At 37.6% G+C, this 11,558-nt stretch overlaps 1 protein-coding gene across 1 annotated transcript; it reads left to right on the top strand.

Moving 5' to 3' along the window:
• The first annotated feature begins 3,939 nt into the window (after window positions 1-3,939).
• tmed1b (transmembrane p24 trafficking protein 1b) lies at window positions 3,940-10,937 on the top strand. The gene is made up of 5 exons (XM_014994148.2): window positions 3,940-4,230; window positions 6,273-6,370; window positions 6,477-6,666; window positions 9,379-9,546; window positions 10,243-10,937. The coding sequence occupies exons 1-5, from the start codon at window positions 4,033-4,035 to the stop codon at window positions 10,291-10,293; spliced, it is 705 nt and encodes a 234-aa protein (XP_014849634.1). The 5' UTR covers window positions 3,940-4,032; the 3' UTR covers window positions 10,294-10,937.
• Window positions 10,938-11,558: the final 621 nt, after the last annotated feature.

Below are 11,558 nucleotides of genomic sequence, written 5' to 3' on the forward strand. Positions count from 1 at the left end.
TTACTGTAAGGCTGGTGGCTCAAAACAAGAACTCTAACGTTGGAGGATAGTGGTTTCACACCAGTCTTTGCTAAGTCTCAAATAATGTTGAGCTGGAAGTTTCCTTCCACTCATCATGGCCGTTTCGAATGTTTTATTTGAGTCGAGGTGTTAGGATTACATAACATCCAAAGTCCAATCGTGTTTCTTAGGAACAACTAGGCACACGAGTTTGGGTTGATTGTAGATTTTGTACTCATAAGTACAGGGTTAAAATTATAAACTTCAAATTTGCCTGTACTTGTAGAGAGCTTTATCAGGTCCAGAGGACTCCAAAGCTCTTTATGCTACATTCAGTCATTCACTATTTCACACACACACACACACACACACACACACACACACACACACACACACACACACACACACACACACACACACACACACACACACACACACACACACACTCACACATACACGCACACGCACACACACATTCATGCTGTAATAAGCTACAACTATTACAGTGTGTTATTTTGCCCATTAGTGTGTAAAATATGTATTGAACACATCACAATTTTACATGTTAATTATATTTCTAAATGTGCCATTGGCAAGACATTTTCACCAGGTGTTTGTAAGCCACCCAAGGACTCCATGCAAAGAAATAAACCAAAACAAATAAATCCAGAAATTAAGTTTTATACCATTTGCCAACCAGTCAGGTGGTACCCCGAATTGATAATTTTGATCTAAATTACTAATTTTCAGACGACTGTTAGAATGTCATGACCTATGCTGGTTCAGCAATGACATCTTAAATCATAAAAATACATTTCGTCATTAAGACGAACGCTAGAATTAGACTTACTGTAAGAAGTGTGAGTGCTTTATTAAGTAGTCGTAGGGAAAAGAGTTCATCCTGACATACATGTATCACTGTGAGGTCATACCACCGCACATATTAGTGACATTTACTTTGAGGTCTACAAATGTCAACACTTAACATTTTCCACCGCACCAAAACAAATTCCCCGCCAGCAGCATAAATATGGTTTGTTCTTACTTTTTCATGGTGACTCTTTGAAGAAGTGACAACCTGCTTACTTCCTCTTGGTACGAAAACGGACACTTGTTTTCACAGTTAGTGACATATGGTAATTTACATGGACCAGTGATGAAGCGTCAACTTGCTCAGGATGTGTGCCCACCTCTATACGACTGACGTGACCCTGAACAGCAGCACACAGAGGGTAGAAAACAGGGGAGTGGATGATTTATACTGATTAAATAACAATTCACAGGAACCCCCTGATCCCCACAGCAAAATAAATCAAAGTAGCAATGTGTACTTTCTTAAAATGACAAACTATATCTAAAGTAGGTACCGTGTTTCCCCGATAGTAAGACACCCCCGATTGTAAGACGTATCAGGGGTTTCAGGGGGGTCGGCTAATATAAGCCGTACCCCGAAAGTAAGATATATGTCTTACTTTTCGGGGAAACACCTCTCATCTAGCTGCGCGCCGCCTCCTGCCCACTTCCGCGCCGCCCCCCCTCCATACGTCACCGCGTCTGCCGTTCCAATTTAAGACATACCCCGAAAGTAAGACATAGTGGGGCTTTTGGGGATAAAAAGAAAGTAAGACACTGTCTTACTTTCGGGGAAACACGGTAACACTTTATTTGACAGGGTGTGCATAGGACTGACGTTGTCATAAACATCACATAGCATCTGTTAGGAACATGAAGGAGTCTTTTAGGACGTCTATGACATGAAGTGTAATTCAGTAAATAATGACACTTTTAATACAAAGTTGTTCTAAAAGTTGCATTGAAAGTCCATTAAAAATGCCAACTTTGCATTAAAGTGTCAATATTTACAAAATAATGCAAAGTTGGCACTTTAAAAGTGTCATTATTTACCGAATGACACGTGATGAGAACAGTAAGACATTCATAAAGACTCCTTCATGTTCAGATGTTATGTCATGTTTATGACAGCATCATGTCAGCCTTATGCTCACCCTGTCAAATAAAGTGTTAATAAACACACACTATAGAGAAAGGACATGCAGTAAATGTGTTTTAGTGCTTAGTCCACCATTTGACCCAGTGGCCTCTTCCCCAGCCTCTCACATCCAGCTAAATAACATTTCCTATTTCTAAAAGACAAATTCCCCAGGTGATTTCATCTACCTTAGTTCCCCATTTGACAACATTTCTACCCTTTTTTGATTGCTGCTCTCTGACAATGATGTATGTTGTTTGCATTAAGGTCACATACATATTTGTTTGGGTTGTGGTTAGTGTTGCATGCACAAAAAAAAATTAAATTCTCTGTTCCTGAAGGTTTGAAGAAGTTGTTATTGTCTTTGATTTCTTTATCAATTTAGTTATGTGAATGACTGGCATTTCAAGAACCACACAGCCACAAGAAATAATTACTACAAATTATTTTTCAGTAGAGAAACTTTGATGTCAGATGTAGTACTAAAATCAATCTTCCTCTTGTATCTTTTATCTTTTCCTGTTAAGATATTTTTGTTTGTTTAGTATTAAGTAAAACTGTTGAATAGCTCAGTGAAAAAGAATATATGGGAGGTAAAAACGTCTTTTATAGATGAAAGAGGAAAAATATTATTGTCTGAAACTTTAAATAGACAACTTAGATTGAAGTTTCTGATTCTATCAGTTTGTTGAATGTTGCCTCAGTGGATTTCATGAGCATCATTACATCTGACAAACGTGGGTTCTCCATTCATTGGTGGACTTGCTGCTGTGCTTTGGATCATTGAAAAAGCAGGGTTGAATCTACTGTCACAAAGAGTCTCGTTCATATTGTTGAACTGAAAACTGAATGAAGCGCCAAAGTCCAGGCTCTTTTGAGTTATTTTGGCGAATTACTCCTGATCAAAGAAATGCTATGCTACAAAAGTGTACCACAGCCACCAAGACAAAACAAAAATATCACATTATAATGTGAAGGCTATATTCTTCTATCTATATACATCCCATGTATAAAACATATAGTTTCAGACATGTAGTTCATACATAAATAAGTATATTGTTATGTTATGAGAGTGTACTTATTTATATTGTATGAATTTGTTGTGAAAGCTTCTAAAAGATATTGTCGGAACAGTATATTTCTAGTAAAGACGTTTCACATTCAGAAATCAATTGCTCTGTTTGTATGTTCAAAAGTTCAGTTTGCTGTAACAGTCAGGATGGCACATTAATTTGGAATCATTTTTGGCGAATTTTGTCTCTGCGCCAGATATATCTGTCAGTGTCCCCCTCCAGTCTAAATAAAGCATAGTATGAATGATATAATATCTGGGCCACGAATAAAGATCTGAACCTGAAGCTTCCTGTGCTCCTCTCATGGAGTAATTTCAAATGCGGTCTCCTTGATCACTTCTGGCTAATTTTTCCTCCTTTCCTTTACTCAACGTTATAAGTTCCTGTCCACGTAAATAGCAGCAAAAATCTCACCATGACTCACAATGAACACCTAATCAGTTCCAATAGAAGATGTTTTCTCAGTAGCTTATCTTTGTCGTCATTGACTTTATGTTACAAGGTAAGCACATTGCATGTTCTAGCAATAAAAACAGTATTATGTTGTAACATAAAAACTAATTATTGTTAAAACAATATAGATTTTGTGTTTATACAATGTATTGTAATTATTTGTCCTTATTTTCATACAATATAAATATAAACCTGGAAGAACACAAAATGTTTATTGTGATAACGAAATATACTTAGTAATAATGCGTGATATGTTTTATGAAAGTATATTTTTCGTTTGTCTAAGGCGGCAGGTCTACACTTCCGCACGATTCCCATCACTCTCCCTTTAAAAGACGTCAGGTTGCTCTGATTGGTTAAGGGCTGCTACTCTTCCTCTTCTTATTGGTCACAACCTCTGCCTTTGTCAGCGGGCATCTGTCCAATCAGAACGTCGCAAAGTTGTTCTGCGGAAGACGGATGCGAGGAAGATGTTTGTAGTCAGATTGCCAAGCGTTTGAGCAAATTTTCACCGTCATGGAGGCTCTCCGGGGCAGAATGAGCTGCAGGGGAGGACTGCTTGGCCTGACCGTAGCCTTCCTGTGCTGCGTGGGCTCCGTGCAGTGTTTTGGGCAGAGCCAAGACAGCGAGTTTACGTTTCTGCTTCCAGCCGGAAGATCCGAGTGTTTCTATCAAACGGCAATAAAGAACGGTACGATGGAGGTCGAATACCAGGTAAATGCTCAATAGTCAGTGAACACAGTCACTCATTGTCCTCACAAACAGCTACATGCTCATCTTTAAGGATTTTACACCAATACCCACTAGTTGAATTAAAGCTTTGTCAATTTCCAGAAGCTGTAATGTGATTAAAATATTTTAAAATCGATATTTATCAAACACAATATGTATAATTTTTACTCCAAGGAGGACTATACCACTTACAAAGTGTGTATAGTATACATAGTATAGTGTTTAATGCAGGTTCGTTCATAGAAGTAATAGTTTTAAATTCACAAGACGACGAGGGAATTACATAATTATTGCATCCAAGCCTATATTCTATAAAACGTGCTAAGCTAAAAGTACACATTATCGTGTTTGTTGCCCCAAAATAGTGAAAGTTATATTTGGATGCATTTAATGAATAGAGATAATAAATAAATGAATAAACTAATATCATCATTTCCAGTCACAAACCAGAACTCCTCAGCGGTAAATTGTTAAATTCATTAGTGCATAAATACAAACATAAAAAAAAAAGGTTTTAATTTGTGTGAAAGTCCAAATGATTTATATTATCCAGGACTCCAAACAAAGCTATCAATAAACTATTGGATACATGTAGAGTTACTCGTTAATGTGAAAGGAGCATGCATTTCTGTTTTGCATAATCCAAAACTTCTCATTTCAAAAGCCAGGCCACAAAAGGAAATTATTCACTTTTACTACCAAATATGTAGAAAACTCACAACTGTTCAGTATTTTCAGCTTTCCTGCTGTGACCAATGTGTCTAATGTTAAAGCAGTTTTAGCTCCACTGCTGTCAGATCTGAGAGGGAGGCGTAAATAAAAATGTGTGATTATAACCACATCTCATTGGTGAACTCATCATCACATAAATAGGAAGTTGCTCTTCAAACTGTCTTATTTGCTGAGCGTGAAAGTCTCCGTGTTGGTGACGTCACTATAGAAAGAGGAAGTTGAAAATATTTCACTCATGCATTTATTTCTCATTTTATTATGTAGTTGTCATTATGTTACACTGCTTTTCAGTGCAAGTCCTTCTTTTGGAGTATATAGAACTAATTCAATATCTCAAAGCATCTTAAACCATACAGTCCGTCTGAGACCAGCCCAAATAATAAAGCAAAAATGATCAAATTCAATTGATTACTTTCTGAATGCAAAGGGACAGGGACTTATGTAAAACCCCTGCAGAAGATATTTCTACATCTTCTGCAAAAGACATAATAATATTGCTGAGTTTTACATTTTCTACACTGCAAAAACACAAGCAAATATACTCATTCAAAGTATATTTAGCTTAATTTTTAGTACAGATATTTTAGTATACTTGACTAAAGAAACTAATGACTAACCTTTCAGCAACATATGGGAGCTTGTTTGTAAGTACGTAACTTTTTAATATTGATTAAAAATATACTGCTTCAACTGGCCGATTATTTCACTTACAAGACATTTCCCCTATGTTTTAAGGATCTAGTACTTTTGCATCAATATTAAGAAAGTGTTTGCTTAAAACAAGCTCCTTTATTTACTGAAAAGTGACTTGTTAAATTGGTTTAGTCTTGTTTCAAGTGTGCTTAGATATTTACACTAGAAATGAAACAAAATACTCGGTAAGATTTTGTGTTTTTTTTTTTTTTTTTTTTTTTTTTTTTTGCGGTGTGCCGTCCTTGAATCGTTTTGAAATTGTCACTGTGTTTGTGAATCTACATTTTTAAGAGCATACTCCTGTTGCTTCAGTGTGAATAAAAAAGTGGAGTCTTGCTACTCCACAGACGGTTGGTCCGTAACGCCGTGTTTGGAGAGCGACCTCTCTGCCGGTAGTTGACATTGTCTGTTTGCTCAGTATGTAGATCACCTAATGGTTTGTTGAGCGCACGTTGGCCGCGCCTTTTACTGTTTGGGCATTTAGGAAATGTAGTTAATAGACGCAGCTGAAAGTGTAATTTCTCAATCAGATTGTGAAACAAATATAACGATTTGTCCCGTTTGCCTCTTTTGACCGTATGATCTGCCTGTGGTCCCAGGTGATAGCAGGAGCAGGTATGGACGTGGACTTCACCATCATCTCGCCCCAAGGAGCCCGCCTGATTATCGAGACGCGCCGCTCCGACGGAGTCCACGTGTAAGCAGCTTTAAGTCCTTGATCAAGTTTCACACCACCAGCTTTACTCTCTTTTCTTTTTGTTTGTTTTTTTTTAACCTGTTTTTCTGCGTCTCTGTTGTCGCAGGGTGGAGCCCATGGAGGAGGGAGACTACGAGATCTGCTTCGACAACGGCTTCAGCCGCTTCTCGGAGAAGATGGTGTTCTTTGAGATCATCATCGAGGGACAAGGAGGGGATGTGGGAGGAGACGACGAGTTTCCGGGTGTAGAGGAGCCCGACGGGAGCTTGCTGGAATACAAGCTGGACGATATCAGGGTGAGAGAGAAGCAGCAGAAGAAGGTCCAGCGTCTAAAATTGCGACGGACGCAACACGATAGAATGCCAGGTGTTTGTAACGTCAAGAAACAAGACGGTAATAACGTAGATCTTGTCAAATTGAACTGAAAACCATATGATTTGTTACGAAACGATCGTGAAGGGATAGAAAATATTGACCTGCTGCCAAAGAAGATATCTTGTCTGTCGTCAATGACGCCACAGTATTTGTATAGCTAGTTGGAAATAAAATACTAATTAAGACTATATATATATATATATATATATATATATATATATATATATATATATATATATATATATATATATATATATATATAGAGTCCTTGACACGTTGCAGAAGGCGGTGAAAGAAAAACAGGGTTATTAAACCACCACGAGTGTGGTGGAGTGTGGCACGCAGCTGAACTTTGGACTGCAGCTCTAGAAGGAAGGTTTTTTTTAAAATGATGTCCTCATTGTGGCAGAGGGAAACTACAGAGGCAGACCTCTACTTCAGTAGCTAGCTAGCGATTAATGCTACGTGAGTAAACCTTTAGCTGGATGTTTGCATCCAGCTTCAGAGGATCTGGTTGCTATTTAGACTTGTAATTATAGAGTCAATGCTGCAAACTTTCACATTAAGAGCCTTATACAAAGTATTTGAACAGCAGTGTGTCTGCATATCCTTAAAAAGTTTTAAAAACACTTAATTCATGTATCTGAAATTATGCCCTCAAAATGTCTTAAAAAGTTGGTTAGCATTAAATGCATTAATCGCAGATCTTTAGTTAATCCTATGTAGAAATCCTATTCAGATTTCCGCTTTCATACAGGACTGCACTGTTGGATCACAGTTTGACTCACGCACAGAGGTCTTCACTGCATTGTGTGACTCCAACGGTTAGCTGAATGCTAATATGCACTCGCTAGCTAGTTAGCTTTGTTTTTGTTTTTTTGTTTTTTTCTACATCTATCACGGACAAGTGCAGATTATTTCCAGTTCATCTTTGCCATTTTCTCACTTCTGTTGTTCCAGTAATTGAAAAATATTTGAATTTCTTCCACTACCAAAAGTAACACAAACATTGATGCTGATCTTCAAACTGTTAACTGATTAATTTTACATGAAAAATGCTAATTTTTCATCGTTATTTATGTACAGTTCACTCAAATAAGTTAACTTTATCTGTGTGTTTGTGTTTTAGTTTAGACATGTAAATAGTTTTGAATTAGCCATAGCATTTTTAGGTACAGCGTATTTTTGTTGTCTTTAAGTGCAATGCTTTAAGATAGGGAAAATTAAAGTTTTGTCATATCCTCCTTTCTTATTTGATAATGTTATAAATAGTAGGTCAAGCATGTTGGAGGTGGAAAAGGTTATTAAATGATTTGTTTTTGCTCTTCACAGATTCGCTGTATTTGACCTTTTTCCGTATAGATTTGTGGAAGCGACATGTAGAAAAGGCATCAATTTAAATATTACTGGCCCCTCATTAGCAGCACCGTTTCCTGGTAGCAGTTCTCATCTGAAAAGGGCAGTCGTTTTTTTGTCATTTAAAAATGGAAATAATGCACGTCTGATGAATTGTTCCTTTGTCAGGAGAAGGAACACGTTTGGCTCGTGAGCCGCAGAAAGCCTGAGGAAGTGGGAAATTTAGAAAGACGGACTAACGCAGAGTGGGTTTTTGGTGTTTACGTGAGACCTGCTGACATTTAGGAAAATGTGTCGTTGTGGCCTTCTGGATGTAGTTAGATGGCACCCAGTTTATGCTGAGCTATTGTATGTAATCTTTAGCTAATGGGAACGCGCCTCAGCGGCTGACAAGCTTAGGTAGGAAATAAATCATGATCTCAAAGGCATGCTTAGAAAGCCATAAAAAGTTATTGATGCTCAACCTGCTAAAAAATATGACTAATATTACTAGTTTCTAAAGAGTACCTATGCTTGGACTTTGAGTTTATGTTCTTAGAAATATGTGAGCAGAGTCATTTGTTTGGGGAAGTCCCTCCAGGACTGTTGTTGGCTATCTATGACTTTGAACCTGTAAACATCTACTGTTTTAGGTCTATACGTGTATATATATATATATATATATATATATATATATATATATATATATATAGAGAGAGAGAGAGAGAGAGAGATGTCATCAGCTAATCAAGCAGACTCAGGGTGTTTGTTTGCGCATCCTTAAAAGGGCTTAAATTTGTGTATCTAAAATTAAGGCCTTAAAAGCCTTAGTTTCAAAAAGTGGTTTGGCCTTTAATAAGTTTATCACAGATCTCAGATCTTAAATGTTGTCTTAATATGATTGTTTAATCTTTTTTGTTGTTTTTTTGCGGGACTTTTTTGTCAGGTTGTGTTTGAGTCGCACTAGGATATATTCATTGCTTTTTGTCTGAGATGATGGAGGCCACTGCTAACTCACTGCTAACACCCCCTGGTAGCTGTTCTTTTTTTTTTTTTTTTTTTATCGCGGATAAGACCAACTTTATCGCCTTCACCAGTCGGCGTGATGAAGGCATTTCCGTGAAGATATTGGTCTTAAATTGCAGTCATCGTGGTCTTAAAAAGTCTTAAATTTGAGTGAAACCTGCAGAAACTTCAGAACCTGCAGACAAGACTCGTCCTCGGTGTAGTTATTCTTTCTTTTTAGCATTAGTTTGTGTGACTGACACGCCGTCGCTCTCTGCTTGGTTTCCCCTCAGGAGACCATGGAGTCTCTGCACAAACGTTTGGAGCGAAGCCGGCAGATGCAGACGGTCCTGCGGGCTTTTGAGGCGCGGGACCGAAACCTGCTGGAGGACAACCTGTGGAGGGTCTCGTTCTGGTCGTGTGCCAGTGTGCTGGTGATGCTGTGTGTGGCCCTAACCCAGGTGACCGCCACACGACCCGATACTTCACTGCACATTTTAACCAGACGTTACAAAGTATGACGCGTGTTCATCCTCCTCACTGATTTTGTACATTTAAGTGATGGTCAGTGTGATTTGGCATTTACATATTTTTATTCCACTTTATTAGTAGTAATAAAGTGGAGTGTGTGTTTTACTTTGGATTTTTAAAATATCTTCCAGTACCAGTGTCTTTTCAAAATGAAACTTTATTTATTGGTCTTAGATAGAGCAAATTTGCATTATTACGCAATTAATTAATTTATCATCCATCCGAATATATATATATATTTATATAATCATCCATCCATCATTCATCCATATATATATATATATATATATATATATATATATATATATATATATATATATATATATATATATATATATATATATATATATATATATAAATGAAGGAATAAGAATTTGAGCATTTATTTGCTCCAATACAGCAGACTAAGTGCTGTAACTGCAGCCAGTAGTGCATCTATTTAATACAGACCTGAATAAATATGCATTTAACTAAAACATTTATATTTTAATTTACTGACATGATTTTGTACGGATCTTTTTTTTTTTTTTTGCTGTTTTCTCCAGGAATCTGCTGCATTTATGCTTCAGTAATGTAAAGAGAAATGTGTTTTTTTGCTGATTTCTGTGCCCGTCGTCTTTCCGCAGGTCTACACCGTTCGCAAACTGTTTGACGACAAGCGGAGAGTCTGCACATAGAGGAAGTGTGCAAGACAGACGAGTAAACAGACTGTGAGCAATAATGACATTTCATTAAATCACAAAGTGCAACCAGAAGGTGAAGAGGTATGACAATGTGGAAGTTGGGTCAATTCATTTCGTTTAGTGCCTTTAATGCCACGTTTGGCCCACAAACTGATAAGGAAATGCGCGTCAAAGCCGTCCTACGCCTCTGAAAGGGGGTGAAGGGGTCGAGATTTTACGGTAAAGGTAGACGGTTCGCCCAGTTGCTGGATAATAATGACAGGATAATAACGTGCAATAGTGTCGACTCTGCAGCTGCGTTTGTTTTAGTTGGTCTCAGAGTTGATTCTGGTGTTTTTCTTTTTAAGGGTCCTGTTTAATGAGTCACATTTGTTTTAGTCTTTTGACGCGTGTGGGAAGGAGGGAAACTTTCACAAACTGACTGCCATTCGCACGTCTGAATAATGTAAACACACCGACTGCGTTTGTGTCTTAAACTTCAACCATGTGGGTTTTTTTTTTTTTTCTTTCAGATGACAAAAGTGTCCTTTTTGTTCATGCAGAGGCATTTTATGTTTACATGTCCTGTAAGATGTAACAAATCACCTTTTAGTGAAAGACATTCATGACAATAAAAGCATTGTTTTACACTGAAAGAACGCAGAACGGAGCCGTTTTTGCTTTTCGCCGTATGAAAATTGATATGTTCTCTGATCAGGGAGCTCTGTGAATGGCTAAGTGACACAAAAATGTTACCAAACTATCCAGTTTGGTTTAAGTTTGTAACTTGATTTGATCGGCTGTTCAATCTTTAAACAGTGGATCAGAAACTGGATCGGGTCTCAAGTTTCCTCAGACGTCACTGGTGTTCTAGTTCTGAGTCAGAAAAAGGTGGGATTTTATTAATATTCATGATGCTGTTTACTATTAGCAATAGAGGGGTTCTTGTGCATTAAAACACTTGCAAAGTTGGCACTTTTAATGTACTTTTAATACAAATTTTATTGCAACTTTGCATTAAAAGTGTCATTATTAACTGAATGACACTTAATGACAACAGTTGTAAATATTCATGAAGACTCCTTCATGTTCATGACAGGCGTTCATGTCATCACGTTCATGTCGTCACGTTCATGTTGGAGCGTTTGTGGGTAAACCCAGTGCTTGCGGGCCTGAATTTTTCCCACCTCAACATCTTCTTTGCATCGCCTGAATGTCTCCCCAGGCCGCCTCAAAGTTCTGCAGAAACATGTTTTTATTCGAGGCGTTACTCCAGCATC

This window comes from Poecilia mexicana, unplaced genomic scaffold (genome assembly GCF_051168715.1).
Source record: "Poecilia mexicana isolate PSO_F unplaced genomic scaffold, ASM5116871v1 scaffold_2, whole genome shotgun sequence".
NCBI classification, from domain to species: Eukaryota; Metazoa; Chordata; class Actinopteri; order Cyprinodontiformes; family Poeciliidae; genus Poecilia; species Poecilia mexicana.

Excerpts from the sequence above, each read along its gene's own strand:
- tmed1b (XM_014994148.2), top strand. The coding sequence starts at position 4,033 with ATGGAGGCTCTCCGGGGCAGAATGAGCTGCAGGGGAGGACTGCTTGGC. Across the intron at positions 6,371-6,476 it reads CGCTCCGACGGAGTCCACGT|GGTGGAGCCCATGGAGGAGG; the intron begins GTAAGCAGCTTT and ends CTGTTGTCGCAG. Across the intron at positions 6,667-9,378 it reads ACAAGCTGGACGATATCAGG|GAGACCATGGAGTCTCTGCA; the intron begins GTGAGAGAGAAG and ends GTTTCCCCTCAG.